At 40.8% G+C, this 22143-nt stretch overlaps 1 protein-coding gene across 1 annotated transcript in view; it reads right to left on the bottom strand.

Moving 5' to 3' along the window:
* The window catches only part of cntnap3 (contactin associated protein family member 3), a 239670-nt gene extending 220205 nt beyond the window's left edge, over positions 1-19465 (bottom strand). The window contains exon 1 of the mRNA XM_062023123.1: positions 19334-19465. Coding sequence (XP_061879107.1) covers positions 19334-19415 — 82 coding nt within the window. The 5' untranslated portion in view covers positions 19416-19465. The remainder of the gene's footprint in view (positions 1-19333) is intronic.
* Between the last annotated feature and the right edge of the window lie 2678 nt (positions 19466-22143).

The following is a 22143-nucleotide window of genomic DNA, read 5'->3' as shown; positions in this document are numbered from 1 at the left end:
CGATGATCGGGTGAAGTCCTTCGTCGCGCCGTCGATCGCTGGAACGCAGGTGAGCACGGGTGTTGATGAGCAGATGAGGGCTGGCGTAGGTGGATAGCTAATGTTTTTAGCATAGCTCTATCGCGGTCCCGTAGCTAAGTTAGCTTCAATGGCGGTACAGCATTAACCGTGTGGTTACAGGTCCAGAGTTTGGTAGTATTGTTGATCTTCTGTCTATCCTTCCAGTCAGGGGCTTATTTCTTTTGTTTCTATCTGCATTTAAGCACAATTCTATCACGTTAGCTCCGTAGCTAAAGTGCTTCGCCGATGTATTGTCGTGGAGATAAAAGTCACTGTGAATGTCCATTTTGCGTTCTCGACTCTCATTTTCAAGGGAATATAGTATCCGAGGTGGTTTAAAATACAAATCCGTGATCCACAATAGAAAAAGGAGAGTGTGTGGAATCCAATGAGCCCTTGTACCTAAGTTACGGTCAGAGCGAAAAAAGATATGTCATGCACTGCACTCTAGTCCTTCACTCTCACATTCCTCATCCACGAATCTTTCATCCTCGCTCAAATTAATGGGGTAATCGTCGCTTTCTCGATCCGAATCGCTCTCGCTGCTGGTGTAAACAATGGGGAAATGTGAGGAGCCTTTCAACCTGTGACGTCACGCTACTTCCGGTACAGGCAAGGCTTTTTTTTATCAGCGACCAAAAGTTGCAAACTTTATCGTCGATGTTCTCTACTAAATCCTTTCAGCAAAAATATGGCAATATCGCGAAATGATCAAGTATGACACATAGAATGGATCTGCTATCCCCATTTAAATAAGAAAATTACATTTCAGTAGGCCTTTAAACTATTTTTTATTGTATTTTGTTTGCGATTGAGGTTGAACACCCTTCTCATCATCACCATCAGCATGCCAGATTAGAAGGAACTCCAGAATTCAACAGAATTCCAGAAGATGAATGAAAACCTGACTTCCTCTCATTGTCCGGTTTGTGCCAGTAAGTGCAGGTGAGCCAGCATGGCTATTACCGCACCTGTGTACGGTTTAACGTAGCAGCACGACATCACACAGCAACAGTAAAATGATAAACCACAGTAAAATTCCAGAAAGTTAATATCATCGTTTCTAATTTTACGACGATTACGATTACTTACGACACTTTGAAAAACGCACAGTGCACTGCAAAAAGTCAGTGTTGAAAAACAAGAAAAAAATAAATAAAAATTAGGGGTATTTTGTTTGAACTACGCAAAATTATCTGCCAATAGAACAAGAAAATTCGGCTTGTCAAGACTTTCCAAAACAAGTAAAATTAGCTAACCTCAATGAACCCAAAAATACCTTAAAATAAGTATATTCTCACTAATAACAAGTGCACTTTTCTTGGTAGAAAAAAAAGAGACCTTTTTGCTCAATATGTTGAACAATATTCTTAAATTAAGTAACTTCTAGTGCCATTATCTTGACATAATGATAAGCGCTCGGCATTACATTTCTTGAAACCAGCAAACTTATACTAAAAACTAGTTAATTTTTCTTAATGGAAAGGCAACAAGGCAACCGCTTGTTACTCTCGGGGTCTCCTAGCCGCTCAGGCAAATCATATGCTCTAAAAATGCATTTTTCCATGGATAACATGACGCTCCAGCCCCTGACCACTTGCCTGTCCCCGGACCTCCGAGCCTGCCTTGCCCTTTCTCGACTCCCGCACCTGTCTCAACACGCGCCTCCAACAACTCCCGGTAACACTCAACATATATTCGCTTCACATAGTCTCACCACACATCTTTGGATTAGTTACACACATCATTCCTTTGTATTAATAAATAATACGCTTCAAGCTAAGCGACGTCCCTGTCTCCATGCCGTCTCCTTCTCCCCTGTACTGTTGCACATACACTGAGAAAAGGTTCGTAGACCAAAGTATATTTTTTTATTACCAAGAGTGAACTACGTTCTGGCGCTGGATCTTCGGGTCCGCTGGTCTTTATCTGTGGTTTGTAAATCGAAAAGTCTGTACAATATGGGGTTATAAATTGAGGTGATGGCATTACCTATCTGTTGGATCAAAACATTAAAAATGGTGATTTACCACCCTCAATAGCCGACATCTGGGCTATGTGGCGTGGGGGAAGAATTAGCTAATTTGTTGCAAGTCACCATTAGAAAGGAGAGAAGAAGATCAATATTGTCATCGGTCCTTTTGCTGAGATTTAATTGATCATAACCCCATGTTGGTAAGACGTAGCAGCGTGTTAAAAAGACAGATGGATGGAAGAGTAAACAGAAGGCTCAGCTAACAAAAGCAAAGGTGCATGTCTAACTAAAAGAGAGCACAGTGATTAAAACAAAAAACCTGGACAAAAAAAACTGCTCAACTGAGGTATGAGGTTGAGGCAGACAGCAAGGCACTGCAGGAAGACACAAAAGGAAGTTCAAAGTCTTTCCCGAAAGGGTTGGAATCCCAAAAAAGCGAGCTTAGAAGCACAACCGCAGGAATGGTGAGGGTAGGTGCAGAGGAGTTGATTGAAAGCCAGGAGTAGAAGAAGCAGGACATTTGTGACCAAACAATACGGGTGACTAGCTGTAGACCCAGCTGAGTTAGACACCTCCACACAGTACAGTAGTTACTTAAAATGAGGCAGGTGGGCCCTGTTGCTACGTCCAACTAGGACACACGTGTCAAACTCAAGGCCCGGGGGCCAGATCTGGCCCACCACATCACCCCGGAAGGGTGGAAATAATATGTGTTAATAAAGGACCTTTTCTTTTCTTAATAAATGTTTTACAAAAATAAACGTACTGTGTGCAATTACATATATTTACACTTTAATTATCTCTAATAATAAAACACAATATCATATCATCATATACTTCAAAACAATGTTATTGTTCAAATAAAGATAAACACTTAAATATCTGCTTGACTTATGATTTCAAAGCAAGTAATCCAACAAACTGTTCATGTAAAAATTTTACAGTAACATTTTTTTTACAGTAAAATCCACTTCCAATATAGAGTAATAATACACTATAAAACACAACAGCTGTAGATTTTACAGTATAAAAATGTGCATGAATTTTTACCTTAAAAAAAACATTCCATTTAATTTAATTCCATGTATTTGTTCATTTTATATGCTGTATTACGGTAAAATTGTACAAGATCCTAAAGATCATTAAGATGATCTTGTACAAGATCCTAAAGATGATTTAAAAAATGCTTGCATACATAAAAAAGACATACCCATCCATCCATCCATCCATCATATTTTATATATAGACATTTATATTCATACCGTAAATTGTTCTCTGTTAAAAGCGGCCCTCTGAGGGCAACCATAACTGCTGGCCCTCAATAAATACGAGTTTGACACGCCTGAACTGGGAGATTAAAATCAAAGCACAAAACAGGAAACATGTGAAAAATAGAAATAAACTAAAGACATAACATGACAGTGATCGTCATTGCAGAAAAGTGTGCAAGGATAGCACTAGTCGGGTCGGCAACCCGCGGCTCTAGAGCCGCATGCGGCTCTTTAGCGCCGCCCTAGTGGCTCTCTGGAGATTTTTCAAAAATGTATGAAGAATGGAAAAAGATGAGGGGAAAAAAAATCAATTTTTTTGTTTTAGTATGGTTTCTGTAGGAGGACAAACATGACACAAACCTCCGTAATTGTTATAAAGCACACTGTTTATATTAAATATGCTTCACTGATTCAAGTATTTGGCGAGCGCCGTTTTGTCCTACTTATTTTGGCGGTCCTTGAACTCACCGTATAGTCTGTTTACATGCATAACTTTCTCCGACTTTCTAGGACGTGTTTTATGCCACTTCTTTTTCTGTCTCATTTTGTCCACCACACTTTTAACGTTGTACATGAGTGCACAAAGGTGAGTTTTGTTGATGTTATTGACTTGTGTGAAGTGCTAATCAGACATATCTGGTCACTGCATGACTGCAAGCTAATCGATGCTAACATGCTATTTAGGCTAGCTATATGTACATATTGCATCATTATGCCTCATTTGTAGCTATATTTGAGCTCATTTAGTTTCCTTTAAGTCCTCTTAATTAAATTTACATCTCATGACACATGTAATATGGCTTTTAATTTTTTGCTGCTCCAGACAGATTTGTTTTTGTTTTTTTTGGTCCAATATGGGTCTTTCAACATTTTGGGTTGCCGACCCCTGCACTAGTCTGTTCAAGTTTACAGAGACTAATTCCACAGTGTACACACTAGTATATTTATTGAAGTGCACTTATACAATTCAATTCAATTTAAGATGCAATAGAAAATGGATGGATGGTCTGCTTTTTTACAAAGTGGCATCACTAACTAGTGGCCAAGCATGTACATTACATCGTTTTAACTCGTTATTTTAATGGAACTCTTCGACAATGTTGTCCTCTTACAGTCACGGTTAAAAGTTTACATACACTTGTAAAGAACATAATGTCATGGCTGTGGCCAAACAGCTCCATTTTTGTTTCATCTGACCACAGAACTTTCCTCCAGAAGGTCTTATCCTTGTCCATGTGATGTCAGATAAAACAAAAATTGAGCTGTTTGGCCACGATACCCAGAAATATGTTTGGAGGAGAAAAGGAACACCATCCCTACCGTCAAGCATGGTGGTGGTAGTATTATGCTCTGGGCATGTTTTGCTGCCAATAGAACTGGTGCTTTACAGAGAGTAAATGGGACATTGAAAAAGGAGGATTACCTCCAAGTTCTTCAGGACAACCCAAAAACATCAGCCCGTACGCAGTTGGGTGTTCCAACAGGACAATGACTCCAAACACACGTCAAACAGTGGTAAAGGAATGGCTAAATCAGGCTATAATGAAGGTTTTAGAATGGCCTTCTCAAAGTCCTGACTTAAACCTGTGGACAATGCTGAAGAAACAAGTCCATGTCAGAAAACCAACACATTTAGCTGAACGGCACCAATTTTGTCAAGAGGAGTGGTCAAAAATTCAACCAGAAGCTTGTGGGTGGCTACCAAAAGTGCCTTATTGCAGTGAAACTTGCCAAAGGACATGTAAGCAAATATTAACATTGCTGTATGTATACTTTTGACCCAGCAGATTTGCTCACATTTTCAGTAGATCCATAATAAATTCATTAAAGAACCAAACTTCATGAATGTTTTTTGTGACGAACAAGTATGTGCTCCAATCACTCTATCACAAAAAAATAAGAGTTGTAGAAATGATTGTAAACTCAAGACAGCCATGACATTATGTTCTTTACAAGTGTATGTCAACTTTTGACCACAAATGTATGTCAGTCCTTGTCAAATAGTGGGGCAGGCCCGTCTCGGGGGAGACGATGCCCTGTTAGAATAATTATGTTTAAGTTATCACACAACTCTTATGCTTAAAGGCCGTTGCTATAGTTATTAGCTATTGTGCTCGAGTTAGACTTTTGTATCTGTGCAAGGACAAAACTTCTTGTCTGAGGGGTGCCCTCAGCCGCAGATGTTATCTTTGTTTTAGCCCGCTAACAGCCAAGGACTTCAAGGACCTCAACGAAGATAAGATGACAGCACGCAGACGAAGCAGAGACAAGGCAATCGCAAGGCCCCAGCACATTCCGTCACGTATTGTGCGTACTGGATTGATTGATTGATTGAAACTTTAATTAGTAGATTGCACAGTACAGTACATATTCCGTACAATTGACCACCAAATGGTAACACCCGAATAATTTTTTCAACTTGTTTAAGTCGGGGTCCACGTAAATCAATTCATGGAGCTGCTTTGCATGATATATGTGGCCACTCCTTTTAGAGGCGGACTCAGTGATGTTGACCTGGGGAACTCCAGAATAAATAGAGGGACGCAGGAGCTGTACCTTAGAGCGTAGGGCAGGGGGCGGCAACCTTTACCACTCAAAGAGCCATTTTGGCAAGTTTCACAAATTAAAGAAAGTAATGGGAGCCACAAAAAAAAATTTAAAATTTAAAATGAAAAACACCGCATACAAAGCTTACATGCTTTGTGCTATGTTAACCAGGGGTCTCCGATACATGCACCGGCACGCACTTTAATGTGGAAATTTGATGTTAGTGCAGCCCGCGAGTTTTGAATGAATGTCGCTTGATACTTGCCAACCCTCTCATTATTCCCGGGAGATTCCCGAACATCAGTCTGCCCTAACAGTGTACCTGCTCGACCACAAGTGGAATGCAGCTTTAGCTTGCTCACGTAAGAGACAGCAAGGCGTACTAACTCAGCAGCCACACATCTTACACTGACGGTACCAATACCCAGAATCCCATGCAGCCCTAACTCTTCCGCTCAACCAACGCACGGAGAGGGGGGGGTTGATGTGTGGGGGGATTTGGTGGTAGCGGGGGTGTATAATGTAGACCGGAAGAGTTAGGGCTGCATGGGATTCCTGGTAATGGTTGTGTTGTGTTTATGTTGTGTTACGGTGGGATGTTCTCCAGAAATGTGTTTTTCATTCTTTTTTGGTGTGGGTTCACAGTGTGGCGCATATTTGTAACGTAACAATGTTAAAGCTGTTTGATACGGCTACCGTCAGTGTAAGCTGTGTGGCTGATGAGTAAGTATGCTTTGCTGTCTCCTGTGTGTGCAAGTAATAACAACATGCAACATGTGGCTGGACTGGCACGCTGTATGTAAATGCTATAGAGGACAATTACTGCAGTGCAATTAGGGCACGCCCTTTATTTAGTAATTAGAGTGTAAATAGGATTATTTTTTCCCTGGGAGTACTCTATGAGAGACACTGAGATCCATAAATCTCCTGGGAAAATCGGGGGGGTCGGCATGTATGTAGCTGAGCCGCATCAGAGTGGTCAAGGAGCCGCATGCGGCTCCGGAGCCGCGGGTTGCCGACCCCTGGCGTAGGGCGAGACTGTGACTAAGTGTGCAGCTCCATGCGTTCTCCTCATGAGCTAAATTGAACTCTGCATGATTCCTTGCTTCTTGTCTGTTTAATAGACGTCATCAGTGTTTGAACCTGACATGCGATGCCCGGTGTGTGACCTGGGGAACATACTTTATATGCCGTACTAGAATATGATGAAGTCTATGTCGCGCATGGCTTCACTGAGACTACGATGGGAGACGCGGAAATACAGGTGTGTTGTTTTCTTTAATGTTAATAGCGATGCAAAGTTATGCAGATGTGTACTTAAAACAATTTTATAGACAAATGATACTGTTTATAGTCACGGTGGAGAGTGGGCAAGTGCGCCATATTTTCTTATTCCTCGGGTGGGAGCAACAGAATATAATAGAGACGCGCCGTTTTAAGTGCGCTGCTTTACTTTGAATGTCACGTATCGCCATCGCGCAAACAGCTTTTAACCGCCACTGCGGGAGGCCTCCGCCGCTCACCTCAGGCGTAAAGGAACGCGAGGCTCCGCCATTAAATCCCAAATGGAAACAAGCAGGGGGAACCCCGTAAAGAAAACCCGCGGGCGTCGGCACGCCAAATGGGCTCGACTCGCGACGCTATTATCCGTCATTAGCCCGGGATTAAAGCAATTTGGTCTTGTTGGAGTTATCTGTCAGCGGGGGCGGCTGGTGTGGAGATGAAATGCAAACAGAAAGTGAGATCATAGGTGACGATGACCGCAGCACTTAGTGTGTGTGTGTGTGCGTGTGCGTGTGTGTGTGTGTGTGTGTGTGTGTGTGTGTGCGTGCGTGTGTGTGTGTGATCAACGTCTTTGTAGATAAAGCTTTTCATTCTGCAGCACGTGAATAAATGACACATCAGAAGCCCTCTGCTGTGAGAATGTATTTATATCGTTCTCTCATGGCTGATTGTACTGTGCAAGATCACTATTGATTTTGAATGCAAGTATTCAAGTTAGCGACTATAAAGTCTCAGATGTCGTTTGAATTCCCGAAGAAGGAATTGTCGGATTGAAGATTCAAGATGTCCTCTTTGCATCAAGGGTTTCCAAAACGCTGCCCGGGGGCCCTTTTCGCCCCCGCAGCTGATTTTTTTTTTTTACTGGCTCTCAGCGTGTTGTAAAATCAAACGAATCGGTTCAGTAATAAGATTAGATAGTATGCCAATTTACTTTGTCAGCTGTAGCAAAAATCTATAAGATGTTGGAGGTTAACATTTGAGTACATAGATATTTAAGTACCCATTGAAGTGTCATGATAAAATAGCACGGGTTTTGGACGCCATAAAGGAGAGCTGTGCGATACAGATACAAATATATATCTCAATATGCTTTAAAGGCCTACTGAAATGAATTTTTTTTTATTTAAACGGGGATAGCAGATCCATTCTATGTGTCATACTTGATCATTTCGCGATATTGCCATATTTTTGCTGAAAGGATTTAGTAGAGAACATCGACGATAAAGTTCGCAACTTTTGGTCGCCGATAAAAAAAAAGCCTTGCCTGTACCGGAAGTAGCGTGACGTCGCAGGTTGAAGGGCTCCTCACATTTCCCCAACACCAGCAGCGAGAGCGATTCGGACCGAGAAAGCGACGATTACCCCGTTAATTTGAGCCAGGATGAAAGATTTGTGGATGAGGAACGTGAGAGTGAAGGACTAGAGTGCAGTGCAAGACGTATCTTTTTTCACTCTGACCGTAACTTAGGTAAAAGGGTTCATTGGATTCCACACTTTCTCCTTTTTCTATTGTGGATCACGGATTTGTATTTTAAACCACCTCGGATACTATATCCTCTTGAAAATGAGAGTCGAGAACGCGAAATGGACATTCACAGTGACTTTTATCTCCAAGACAATACATCGGTGAAGCACTTTAGCTAACGTGATAGCATCGGGCTTAACTGCAGATAGAAACAAAATAAATAAACCCCTGACTGGAAGGATAGACAGAAAATCAACAATACTATTAAACCATGGACATGTAACTACACGGTTAATGCTTTCCAGCCTGGCGAAGGTTAACAATGCTGTTGCTAACGACGCCATTGAAGCTAACTTAGCGACGGGACCTCACAGAGCTATGCTAAAAACATTAGCTATCCACCTACGCCAGCCAGCCCTCATCTGCTCATCAACACCCGTGCTCACCTGCGTTCCAGCGATCGACGGCGCGACGAAGGACTTCACCCGATCATCGATGCGGTCGGCGGCTAGCGTCGGATAGCGCGTCTGCTATCCAAGTCAAAGTCCTCCTGGTTGTGTTGCTGCAGCCAGCCGCTAATACACCGATCCAACCTACAACTTTCTTCTTTGCAGTCTTCATTGTTCATTAAACAAATTGCAAAAGATTCACCAACACAGATGTCCAGAATACTGTGGAATTTTGCGATGAAAACAGAGCTGTTTGTATTGGATACAATGTGTCCGAATACTTCTGTCCATCGACGTCACGCGCATACGTCATCATACATAGACGTTTTCAACCGGAAGTTTACCGGGAAATTTAAAATTGCACTTTATAAGTTAACCCGGCCGTATTGGCATGTGTTGCAATGTTAAGATTTCATCATTGATATATAAACTATCAGACTGCGTGGTCGGTAGTAGTGGCTTTCAGTAGGCCTTTAAGTCCGTATAACAATATCACTATATAGTCTTTTTTCTTATTAATAAAATATATAAGCACAAAGCAGCAGGCACTGCATTACGATACAAACAATAGAGAATTATATTGCATGATAGACATTTTTATGTTGTATTACAATATACACTTGTGGAGGGGGGGGGGCGTGGTATTGGGCATTCAATGTTACATGCAGTGATTTCTTCAGATTCTCTGAACCTTTTGATGATATTACAGACCTTAAGTGGTGAAATCCCCAAATTCCTTGCAATAGCTCGTTGAGAAATGTTGTTCTTAAACCGTTGGACAATTTGCTCACGCATTTGTTCACAAAGCGGTGACCCTCGCCCCATCCTTGTTGGTGAATGACTGAGCATTTCATGGAAGCTGCTATTATACCCAATCATGGCACCCACCTGTTCCCAATTAGCCAGTTCACCTGTGGGATGTTCCAAAAGAGTGTTTGATGACTTTCTCAGTCTTTTTTTGCCACTTGTGCCAGCTTTTTTGAAACATGTTGCAGGCGTCAAATTCCAAATGAGCTGATATTTGCAAAAAATAACAACGTTTCCCAGTTCGAACGTTAAATATTTGCAGTCTATTCAATTGAATATAAATTGAAAAGGATTTGCAAATTATTGTATTCTGTTTTTATTTACGATTTACACAATGTGCCAACTTCACTGGTTTTGGGGTTTGTTAAATATTAAGAAATTCATGTATGTTCTGTTAAATCACTAACATAAACGAACTTGTGGTGTTCTTGTTTGAGCATTTTGCAAACAGCCCATTTAAACAGTTTTATGTTTTACAATTTTTTCCCTCACTGCAGCAAAAAAACCTAAAAGGTAGCACTGAACCAAAACTTTGCTGTACAGATCCACGCTTAGTTTGTACCTTTTGCCTACACCTGTACCTTTTTTTCTGTGTTCCTCCCATCACAGAAGACCTAATGCCCCCTGTACTGTGCATTCAAGATTAACCTTACACTTTAAACCAGGGGTCCCCAAACTTTTTGACCCAGGGGCCGTATTGGGTTAAAAAAATTTGACCAGGGGCCGCGCTATATATATATATATTAGGGCTGCTACAACTAATCGATTAAATCGATTAAAATCGATTATAAAAATAGTTGCCGATTAATTTAGTCATCGATTCGTTGGATCTATGCTATGCGCATGCGCAGAGGCTTTTTTTTTTTTTTTTTTTTTTTTTTAAATAAACCTTTATTTATAAACTGCAACATGTACAAACAGCTGAGAAACAATAATCAAAATAAGTATGGTGCCAGTATGCTGGGTTTTTTCAATAAAATACCGGAAAGGACAGAAATGTAGTTTGTCTCTTTTATCCGATTATTAATCGATTAATCGAAGTAATAATCGACAGATTAATCGATTATCAAATTAATCGTTAGTTGCAGCCCTAATATATATATATATATATATATATATATATATATATATATATATATATAAACTGTCTTTTCCTTAAACTAAACAAAAGTCATATGTCCACTGATGTTTAAAAACTCTACACTCGGAGTCTAATTTATTTTTCCCCAACGATTTCGCCATTTTTTTCCCCTCGTGCACTAATTGACTGAAAGATCGCGCACTTGCCGCCTTTGTGGCGCAAGCATGATGACGTCCCGTTACCGCTGGGAAAATGCATTTTTAGACAATATGATTTGTTTGAGGGGCTAGAAGACCCAATAACAAGCGGTAGAAAATGGATTGATGGATGGGTGAAAAAGGACGGATTAAAAAAAATTATAATCAAAAAATAAATAAATACAATTTTTATTTACTTTTTAGCCAGGACTACTCGCGGGCCGGATTTTGGACGCTGGCGTGCCGTATCTGCCTAGGAGACTCAGTAACAAGCGGTGGAAAATGGATTGATGGATGGGTGAAAAAGAACAGATTAAAAAAAAATAAAAAATGTTAAATTTAAAAAAATAAAAAAATTTTTTTTTTTTTTTTTTTTTGACTTGGTACTACCCGCGGGCCGGATTTTGGACGCTGGCGTGCCGTATCTGCCTAGGAGACTCAGTAACAAGCGGTGGAAAATGGATTGATGGATGGGTGAAAAAGAACAGATTAAAAAAAAAAAAAACATTTTTAATTAAAAAAATAAAAATAAAAAATTTTTTTGTTTTTTGTTTTTTTTACTTGGTACTACCCGCGGGCCGGATTTTGTACGCTGGCGGGCCGTATCTAGCCCGCGGGCCGTAGTTTGGGGACCCCTGCTTTAAACACATAGAATGTCTGCCTACATTTTGTAAAACCCAGCCTCGCTCCTTCTTAGCACCTGAGCTGTTAAAACAAGAACTTAAAAAAATCTGCTTTCATTACGGCCATGTCTGTGTAGGGCTGCAGGGGTGAGAGCTGCAACTTGGTGCCGTCCACTGGCTTATCTTCTCACTCCGCTGCACTTTATGAGCCGTGCATGATGAGTGCACGGCCGCCTTTGCCACACCAGCTCTAAAACACAACAGCCTGGATGTGTAACCCATATCTTTGATGCATGGATCACGGTGGATATACTCTACTCTACTCTCATATAACATAGATTTATAGCACCATGTAGGACGGGGTGCCTAAATGTTATCTAGTGAGGGCCGCAGACAGAAATAATAAAGGATGCGGGGACATTTTGATACATTTTGTATCAATCCAATATGGGTCAATATATAGCTTAGCTTTACAGCTGACAAATTGGTCTGATGTCTAATAATATTAATAATGAATTTATTCATACAATATGCAGAGGGCCAATAAACGAGAAGCTGTGTGCTCTAAATAGTTTCTGGCTGCGCTTGAGACACCTCTGATGTGTGGAAATATGGACAAAAGGCACAGGACAAAGCTCTTCATCAATACATTAAAGGCCTACTGAAATGATTTTTTTTCATTTAAACGGGGATAGCAGATCCATTCTATGTGTCATACTTGATCATTTCGCGATATTGCCATATTTTTGCTGAAAGGATTTAGTAGAGAACATCGACGATAAAGTTTGCAACTTTTGGTCGCTGATAAAAAAAAGCCTTGCCTGTACCGGAAGTAGCGCGACGTCGCAGGTTGAAAGGCTCCTCACATTTCCCCATTGTTTACACCAGCAGCGAGAGCGATTCGGACCGAGAAAGCAACAAATACCCCATTAATTTGAGCCAGGATGAAAGATTCGTGGATGAGGCACGTGAGAGTGAAGGACTAGCGTGCAGTGCAGGACGTATCTTTTTTCGCTCTGACCGTAACTTAGGTACAAGCTGGCTCATTGGATTCCACACTCTCCTTTTTCTATTGTGGATCACGGATTTGTATTTTAAACCACCTCGGATACTATATCCTCTTGAAAATGAGAGTCGAGAACGCGAAATGGACATTCACAGTGACTTTGCCTAGACGTTTTCAAGCGGAAGTTTCCCGGGAAATTTAAAATGTCACTTTATAAGTTAACCCGGCCGTATTGGCATGTGTTGCAATGTTAAGATTTCATCATTGATATATAAACTATCAGACTGCGTGGTCGGTAGTAGTGGCTTTCAGTAGGCCTTTAAGTTAGATTAGAGTTGTTCCAAATGTCTTATGATGAGCATTTAAGATCTGCCGATTAGTTTGTTTGATTAATTGAGTAATCGGATAAAACAGCATCAATGCGTATTTTACTAATTGAAATAACAAATTATCTGCTTGCCGTAACCTTCATTCTTTTTTCTAATAATAGCACATAATCAAAATTGCACTTTTAACGTCCATACATCCATTTTCTTTGTGGCAGTTTGGTGGCTGAAGGATTGGGTCTCTGCTTTTTGCAGATGATGTGGTCCTGATGGCTTCATCTGGCCAGGATCTTCAGCTGAGTGTGAAGTGACTGGGATTAGAATCAGCACCTCCAAGTCAGAGTCCATGGTTCTCGCCCGGAAAAGAGTGGAGTCCCATCTCCAGATTGGGGAAGAGATCTTGCCCCAAGTGGAGGAGTTCAAGAACCTCAAAGTCTTGTTCACGAGTGAGGGAAGAGTGGATCGTGAGATCGACAGGCGGATCGGTGCGGCGTACTGTCACACAAGCGGCCGAAATGAGTTTTTTCCGTCGGGTGGTGGGACTTTAACTTAGAGATAGGGTGAGAAGCTCTGTCATTCGGGAGGAGCCATTTGAGGTGGTTCGGGCATCTGGTCAGGATGCCACCCGAACGCCTCCCTAGGGAGGTGTTTAGGGCATGTCTGACCGGTAGGAGGACACGGTGAAGACCCTGGACATGTTGGGAAGACTATGTCTCCCGGCTGGCCTAGGAACGCCTCAGGGTCCCCCAGGAGGAGCTAGACGAAGTGGCTGGGGAGAGGGCAGGGGTGGACCACTCATCTGTGCATTAGTTGGGGACGCCTCTGCGCTACTGACCTGTCTCCGCTCGGGATGGTCTCCTGCTGGCCCCACTATGAACTGAACTCTCACTATTATGTTAGATCCACTATGGACTGGACTTTCACAATATTATGCTAGACCCATTCGACGTCCATTGCACCAGTCCCCCCTAGAGGGGGGAGGGTCCCCCACATCTGCGGTCCTCTCCAAGGTTTCTCATTGTCATCTCACTGGGTTGAGTTTTTCCTTGCCCTGATGTGGGATCTGAACCGAGGATGTTGTTGTGACTTGTGCAGCCCTTTGAGACACTTGTGATTTAGGGCTATATAAATAAACATTGATTGATTGATTGATTGATTGATTGAATCATAGTAGTATCGACTAGATACGCTATTGTACTTGGTATCATTACAGTGGATGTTAGGTGTAGATCCACCAATGGCATTTGTTTATATTGTAGCGTACGGTGAGAGTTGGTGCTGCAGATAATTCTGGGAATTTGTTCTGTAGTGTTTATGTTGTGTTCCGGTGCAAATATTCTTCCAAAATGTGTTTGTCGTTGTTGTTTAGTGTGGTTTTCCTATAGATAGATAGTACTTTATTGATGTACACTACCGTTCAAAAGTTTGGGGTCACATTGAAATGTCCTTATTTTTGAAGGAAAAGCACTGTACTTTTCAATGAAGACAACTTTAAACTAGTCTTAACTTTAAAGAAATACACTCTATACATTGCTAATGTGGTAAATGACTATTCTAGCTGCAAATGTCTGGTTTTTGGTGCAATATCTACATAGGTGTATAGAGGCCCATTTCCAGCAACTATCACTCCAGTGTTCTAATGGTACAATGTGTTTGCTCATTGGCTCAGAAGGCTAATTGATGATTAGAAAACCCTTGTGCAATCATGTTCACACATCTGAAAACAGTTGAGCTCGTTACAGAAGCTACAAAACTGACCTTCCTTTGAGCAGATTGAGTTTCTGGAGCATCACATTTGTGGGCTCAATTAAACGCTCAAAATGGCCAGAAAAAGAGAACTTTCATCTGAAACTCGACAGTCTCTTCTGGTTCTTAGAAATGAAGGCTATTCCACAAAATTGTTTGGGTGACCCCAAACTTTTGAACGGTAGTGTACACATCAATATATGGCACATGTTTATGACAGTGTTGGCATTGCTCATACTGCCACCTTTAGTGTGACATGTGTGGTTGTTGAGTAAGTATGCCTTCATTCGCTCGTGCAGCGAATTCAAAGTCACGATGAGTGAGTTATAAGTTCGTTATCGGGCACAATGTCATCTTGGTTAGGCTTTGTTAATTATAGACTATATGACTAATGACTTTTTTATAAACTTGCCACAAAATTAAGTTAAGTTAAAGTTAAGTTAAAGTACCAATGATTGTCACACACACACACTAGGTGTGGTGAAATTTGTCCTCTGCATTTGACCCATCCCCCTTGGGGAGCAGTGGGCAGCAGCGGCGCCGCGCCCGGGAATCATTTTGGTGATTTAACCCCCAATTCCAACCTTTGATGCTGAGTGCCAAGCAGGGAGGTAATGGGTCCCATTTTTATAGTCTTTGGTATGACTCGGCTGGGATTTGAACTCCAACCTACCGATCTCAGCAGCAACTAGATTGATTTTTCATCAAATATTTTAAAGTTTGAAAGTTGCCATCAATCCCACGTGGGTGCTCGGCATTGTCTGTTGGTGCTCGGGCCCCAAAACACCCACGGGACCGGCGCCTATGTCTAGAACAGGGGTCACCAACCTTTTTGAAAGCAAGAGCTACTTCTTGGGTACTGATTAATGCGAAGGGCTACCAGTTTGATACACACTAAATAAATTGCCAGTAATAGCCAATTTGCACAATTTACCTTTAACTCTATGTTATTATTAATAATTAATGATATTTACACTTAATTGAACGGTTTAAAAGAGGAGAAAACACGGGAAAAAATGACAATTAAATTTTGAAACATAGTTTATCTTCAATTTTGACTCTTTAAAATTCAAAATTCAACCGAAAAAAATAAGAGAAAAACTAGCTAATTTGAATCTTTTAAAAAAATAAAAAATAAAAAAATTTATGGAACATCATTAGTAATTTTTCCTGATTAAGCTTAATTTAAAACATTTGATGACATGTTTTAAATAGGTTAAAATCCAATCTACACTTTGTTCGAATATATAACAAATTGGACCAAGCTATATTTCTAACAAAGACAAATCATTATTTCTTCTAGATTTTCCAGAACAAAAATTTTAAAAGAAATTCAAAAGACTTTGAAATAAGATTTAAATTTGATTCTACAGATTTTCTAGATTTGCCAGAATAATTGTTTTGAACTTTAATCATAATAAGTTTGAAGAAATATTTCACAAATATTCTTCGTCGAAAAAACAGAAGCTAAAATGAAGAATTAAATTAAAATGTATTTATTATTCTTTACATTAAAAACAATTAATTTACTTGAACATTGATTTAAATTGTCAGGAAAGAAGAAGAAGGAATTTAAAAGGTAAAAAGGTATATGTGTTTAAAAATCCTAAAATCATTTTTAAGGTTGTATTTTTTCTCTAAAATTGTTTTTCTGAAAGTTATAAGAAGCAAAGTAAAAAAATTAATGAATTTATTTAAACAAGTGAAGATCAAGTCTTTAAAATATTTTCTTGGATTTTCAAATTCTATTTGAGTTTTGTCTCTCTTAGAATTAAAAATGTCGAGCAAAGCGAGACCAGCTTGCTAGTAAATAAATACAATTTAAAAAATAGAGGCAGCTCACTGGTAAGTGCTGCTATTTGAGCTATTTTTAGAACAGGCCAGCGGGCTACTCATCTGGTCCTTACGGGCTACCTGGTGCCCGCGGGCACCGCGTTGGTGACCCCTGGTCTAGAATGACCCCAAAGTAACGATATTCATTAACATTTTGTATTATTTCCTTATTAACAGTTTATATTTGGAAAAGATGACCGCGACCCCGAAAGGGACAAGCGGTAAAAAAATGCATGGATGGATGGACATTTTATATTTGTTTACAAAATACATTGATGCCTTTTTCTTACTGTTTAATGTAAGACTAGAGTCATGTAGTCACCTAGACTATACGCTTCCTATAAGCACCGCACTGGAGTGTTTAGCAGCCTGCAGCTAAGGAAAAAAAAAGGGAAATAAATCACCGCAGAGTTCCTCACTTTGCTTGCATTTGTCACCTCAAGGCAGCTGAGATAAAGAGAAAAGTTTTGTCTCTGCTGCCCCCAAGCGGCCGAAAAACCAGCACATGCCCCCCGCCCCCCACCCTCCTCCTCCTCCTCCTCCTCCATCTTCCATCAGAAGAAGAAAAGCTGTGTGTTGTTTCCTCAGAGAGAATGACAAAGAATGTTCTCAAGAGATGAAACAGATGGAGCCTCACCAAGATGCTGATGACACAGGAGGAGGAACAGGAGGAGGAGGAGGAGAACAATGCTGCAACTCTCTCTCATCTTTTTTGTCTTCAACTCTTCTTCTTCTTCTTCTTCAATCAAATCTTCGCCACGACTGCCTGCGTGGCTCTTTGACCTTCTCAACCGCGTGTGGATGAAGAAGCATTTAAGCACTGAAGTCCCCATCTTAAAACTCATTTGTATACAATAAAGTAAAGTTAAAATGCCAATGATTGATTGATTGAGACTTTTATTAGTAGGTTGCACAGTGAAGTACATATTCCGTACAATTGACCACTAAATGGTAACACCCGAATAAGTTTTTCCACTTAAATTGATTCATGATACAGATATATACTATCAGATATACTATCATCATAATACAGTCATCACACAAGATAATCACATTGAATTATTTACAATCAGGGGTGTGGAGGGGGGGTGGGGGGGTAGGATATGGACAGCAAGTAGTGGGCATAGAGACAGAGAGAGAGACAGAGAGAGAGAGAGAGATCAGAAGGCATAAGAAAAAGTATCTGCATTTGATTGTTTACATTTGATTATTAGCAATCCGGGGAAGGTGTTAGTTTAGGGTTGTAGCTGCCTGGAGGTGAACTTTTATTGCGGTTTTGAAGGAGGATAGAGATGCCCTTTCTTTTATACCTGTTGGGAGCGCATTCCACATTGATGTGGCATAGAAAGAGAATTAGTTAAGACCTTTGTTAGTTCGGAATCCGGGTTTAACGTGGTTAGTGGAGCACCCCCTGGTGTTGTGGTTATGGCGGTCCTTTACGTTAAGGAAGTAGTTTGACATGTACTTCGATATCAGGGAGGTGTAGCGGATTTTATAGACTAGGCTCAGTGCAAGTTGTTTAACTCTGTCCTCCACCTTGAGCCAGCCCACTTTGGAGAAGTGGGTAGGAGTGAGGTAGGTGAGGTGATTGTCACACACACACACACACACACACACTAGGTGTGGCAAAAATTATCCTCTGCATTTGACCCATCACCCTTGATCACCCCCTGGAAGGTGAGGGGAGCAGTGAGCAGCAGCGGCGGTCGCGCCCGGGAATCATTTGTGGTGATTTAACCCCCAATTCCAACCCTTGATGCTGAGTGCCAAGCAGGAAGGTAATGAGTCCCATTTTTATAGTCTTTGGTATGACTCGGCCGGGGTTTGAACTCACGACCTACCGATCTTGGGGCGGACACTCTAACCACTAGGCCACTGAGTAGATTTATAAGTTATTTATTTATAATAGATTTAAATAGACCCCGGGGTGGACCACCCATCTGTGCATCAGTCGGGGACGTCTCTGCGCTGCTGACTTGTCTCCACTCAAGATGATCCCCTGCTGGCCCCACTATGGACTGGACTCCCACACTATTAACTAGATCCACTCTACGTCCATTGCACCGGTCGCCCAGGGGGGGTCCCACATCTGCGGTCCCCTCCAAGGTTTCTCATTGTATCCCATTGGGTTGAGTTTTTTCTTGCCCTGATGTGGGATCTGAGCCGAGGATGTCCCTGTGGCTTGTGCAGCCCTTTGAGACACTTGAGGTTTAGGGCTATATAAATACACTTTGATTGATTGATTGATTGATTGATTGATTGATTGATTGATTGAGTGAAGATGACGTCACTTCAGCCATGCATCTTGACACATTCTTAGTGGAGAGGAAGAAATGATGTCTGTTCTCCCACAGAGTTTGTTCATCCTGCAGCTTCCAACAAAATATTCCGCAACTTTTTTTGGTTGCGTTTTGCACACGCTGCGCAAAAACACACACCTCAGCAACAACACGCACGGACTAGTTGAGGCACTTTTGCTCTCAAATGGACGGAAAGGCAAGCAAAAGCAGACCCCGGGGGGGGGGGGGGGGGGGGGGCAACCGAACCGAACTGACCCGAACCAGCTCCTTTCATCTCCGCTGCGTCTCCCCGCGGGAGAAAAGTGCGGACAACAAACACGCAGGAGAAGAAGGGGGGGGGGGGGGGGGGGGAAGTAGACTCACCTTCACCGAACGTCCCTCTTGACAAAGAGACGAGCAGGACCGGAACCAAAATCCACACGGTTCTTCTTAGCTCCGCATCCATGATGCAGCTGCAGCCCGGAGATCGGAGAGCAAACCTCCCGTCTTTTCTTCTTCTCTCCTCCTTCTGCAAGTGCGCCGGAGGAGAGAGAGAGAGAGATGGGAAGAAGAGAGAGAGAGAGAGAGAGAGAGAGAGAGAGAGAGAGAGAGAGAGAGAGAGAGAGAGAGAGAGAGAGAGAGAGAGACATAGAGACAGAGAGAGAGAGAGAGAGAGTGCATGAGGATGAATAAAGTGCATAAGAAATCAGATCTTTTGCACTTTAAAAAAAACGTTATTGAGAGAGAGAGAGAGAGAGAGAGAGAGAGAGAGAGAGAGAGAGAGAGAGAGAGAGAGAGAGAGAGAGAGATGGGAGGTAGAGTGACGTGGAAGAGAGAGATGAAAAGAAGAGAGAGATGAAAAGAAGAGAGAGAGAGAGAGCGGAGAGAGAGAGAGAGAGAGAGAGAGAGAGAGAGGAGGTAGAGTGACATGGAAGAGAGAGATGAAAAGAAGAGAGAGAGAGAGAGTGCATGAGGATGAAGAAAGTGCATAAGAAATCAGATCTTTTGCACTTTAAAAAAAAACGTTATTGATTTCTTTATTGATTAACAAGACTGTTATTTGGAAATAAAATCATTTTATAAGAGATAGTTTCTAATGATACATTAAGTCACGGCCCAGGCCCGCAAACAGGTTTTATCCAGCCCGGAGGGTTGTGAGTTTGCTAAGTATAAAAATGAGCCGAAAATTACGAATGAAAGAAACTGCTGTTCTAAATGTGTCCACTAGATGTCGCAATAGCAATTCTTTGTGTCTTTGTAGATGATTAAAAAAGTTAAAGTACCCATGATTGTCACACACACACTAGGCGTGGTAAAAATTAGTCTCTGCATTTGATCACCCTTTGATTATGTGAGGGGAGCAGTGAGCAGCAGCGGTGGCTGCGCCCGGGAATCATTTTAGGTGATAACCCCCAATTCCAACCCTTGATGCTGAGGGTTAAGCAGGGTTTTCCCATTTTTATAGTCCTTGGTATGACTCTCAGGGCGGACACTCTATGCCAGTGTTTTTCAACCACTGTGCCGCGGCACACTGTACAGTCTGGTGTGCCGTGGGAAGAAGCAAAAAACTCAAAATAAGTCAGGGGGTGATGTGACAGGTGGTGACGGCACACCTACTTTGAGACAAGAGCTATAGTGATGCATGCTTGGTTATGGTTTAAAGCAGGGGTCACCAACCTTTTTTAAAGCAAGAGCTACTTCTTGGGTACTGATTAATGCGAAGGGCTACCAGTTTGATACACACTTACATAAATTGCCAGAAGTAGCCAATTTGCTCAATTTACCTTTAACTCTATGTTATTATTAATAATTAATGATATTTACACTTAATTGAACGGTTTAAAAGAGGAGAAAACACGAAAAAAATGACAATAAAATTTTGAAACATAGTTTATCTTCAATTTCGACTCTTTAAAATTCAAAATTCAACCGAAAAAAAGAAGAGAAAAACTTAAAAAAATAATTTATGGAACATCATTAGTCATTTTTCCTGATTAAGATTGATTTTAGAATTTTGATGACATGTTTTAAATAGGTTAAAATCCAATCTACACTTTGTTAGAATATATAACAAATTGGACCAAGCTATATTTCTAACAAAGACAAATCATTATTTCTTCTAGATTTTCCAGAACAAAAATTTAAAGAAAAAATTCATAAGACTTTGAAAAAGATTTAAATTTGATTCTACAGATTTTCTAGATTTGCCAGAATAATTTTTTTGAATTTTAATCATAATAAGTTTGAAGAAATATTTCACAAATATTCTTCGTCGAAAAAACAGAAGCTAAAATGAAGAATTAAATTAAAATGTATTTATTATTCTTTACAATAAAAAAAATAAATTTACTTGAACATGGATTTAAATTGTCGGGAAAGAAGAGGAAGGAATTTAAAAGGTAAAAAGGTATATGTGTTTAAAAATCCTAAAATCATTTTTAAGGTTGTATTTTTTCTCTAAAATTGTCTTTCTGAAAGTTATAAGAAGTAAAGTAAAAAAAATAATGAATTTATTTAAACAAGTGAAGACCAAGTCTTTAAAATATTTTCTTGGATTTTCAAATTCTATTTGAGTTTTGTCTCTCTTAGAATTAAAAATGTCGGGCAAAGCGAGACCAGCTTGCTGGTAAATAAATACAATTTAAAAAATAGAGGCAGCTCACTGGTAAGTGCTGCTATTTGAGCTATTTTTAGAACAGGACAGCGGGCTACTCATCTGGTCCTTACGGGCTACCTGGTGCCCGCGGGCACCGCGTTGGTGACCCCTGGTTTAAAGTCATATCCAACAATTGCGACAACGACCTTTTTACTGTCAACTGAGTTTTGTTTTTTAATTATTTCTGCTGCTGGTGTGCCTCCGGATTTTTTCAACGCAAAAAATGTGCCTTGGCTCAAAAAAGGTTGAAAAACACTGTACTAAGATCCGAATCCCGCATGCTAAACAGTGTGTGCAATCTATAGAATAGCGTGTACTCTTAGTGGGCATGTTGCATGCGATCTATCCACATTGCAAGTGCTATCCACAACTGGTGCGGACCCCCTTATTTAAATTAGGTTTTTGCACGCCATCGAGACACTCGATCATTTCCTACACATTCATGCTATCATGCTTCTACCTGTGTGTGATGTGTCGAACCAGCAGCACACATCTATAATCTCTAACACCTTTTCTGAATCACAATCTAGACAACAGA

This window comes from Entelurus aequoreus, linkage group LG16, assembly GCF_033978785.1.
Source record: "Entelurus aequoreus isolate RoL-2023_Sb linkage group LG16, RoL_Eaeq_v1.1, whole genome shotgun sequence".
Lineage (NCBI taxonomy): Eukaryota > Metazoa > Chordata > Actinopteri > Syngnathiformes > Syngnathidae > Entelurus > Entelurus aequoreus.
Note: the sequence above shows the minus strand (reverse complement) of the source record. Positions and strands in the feature narration are given on the sequence as shown.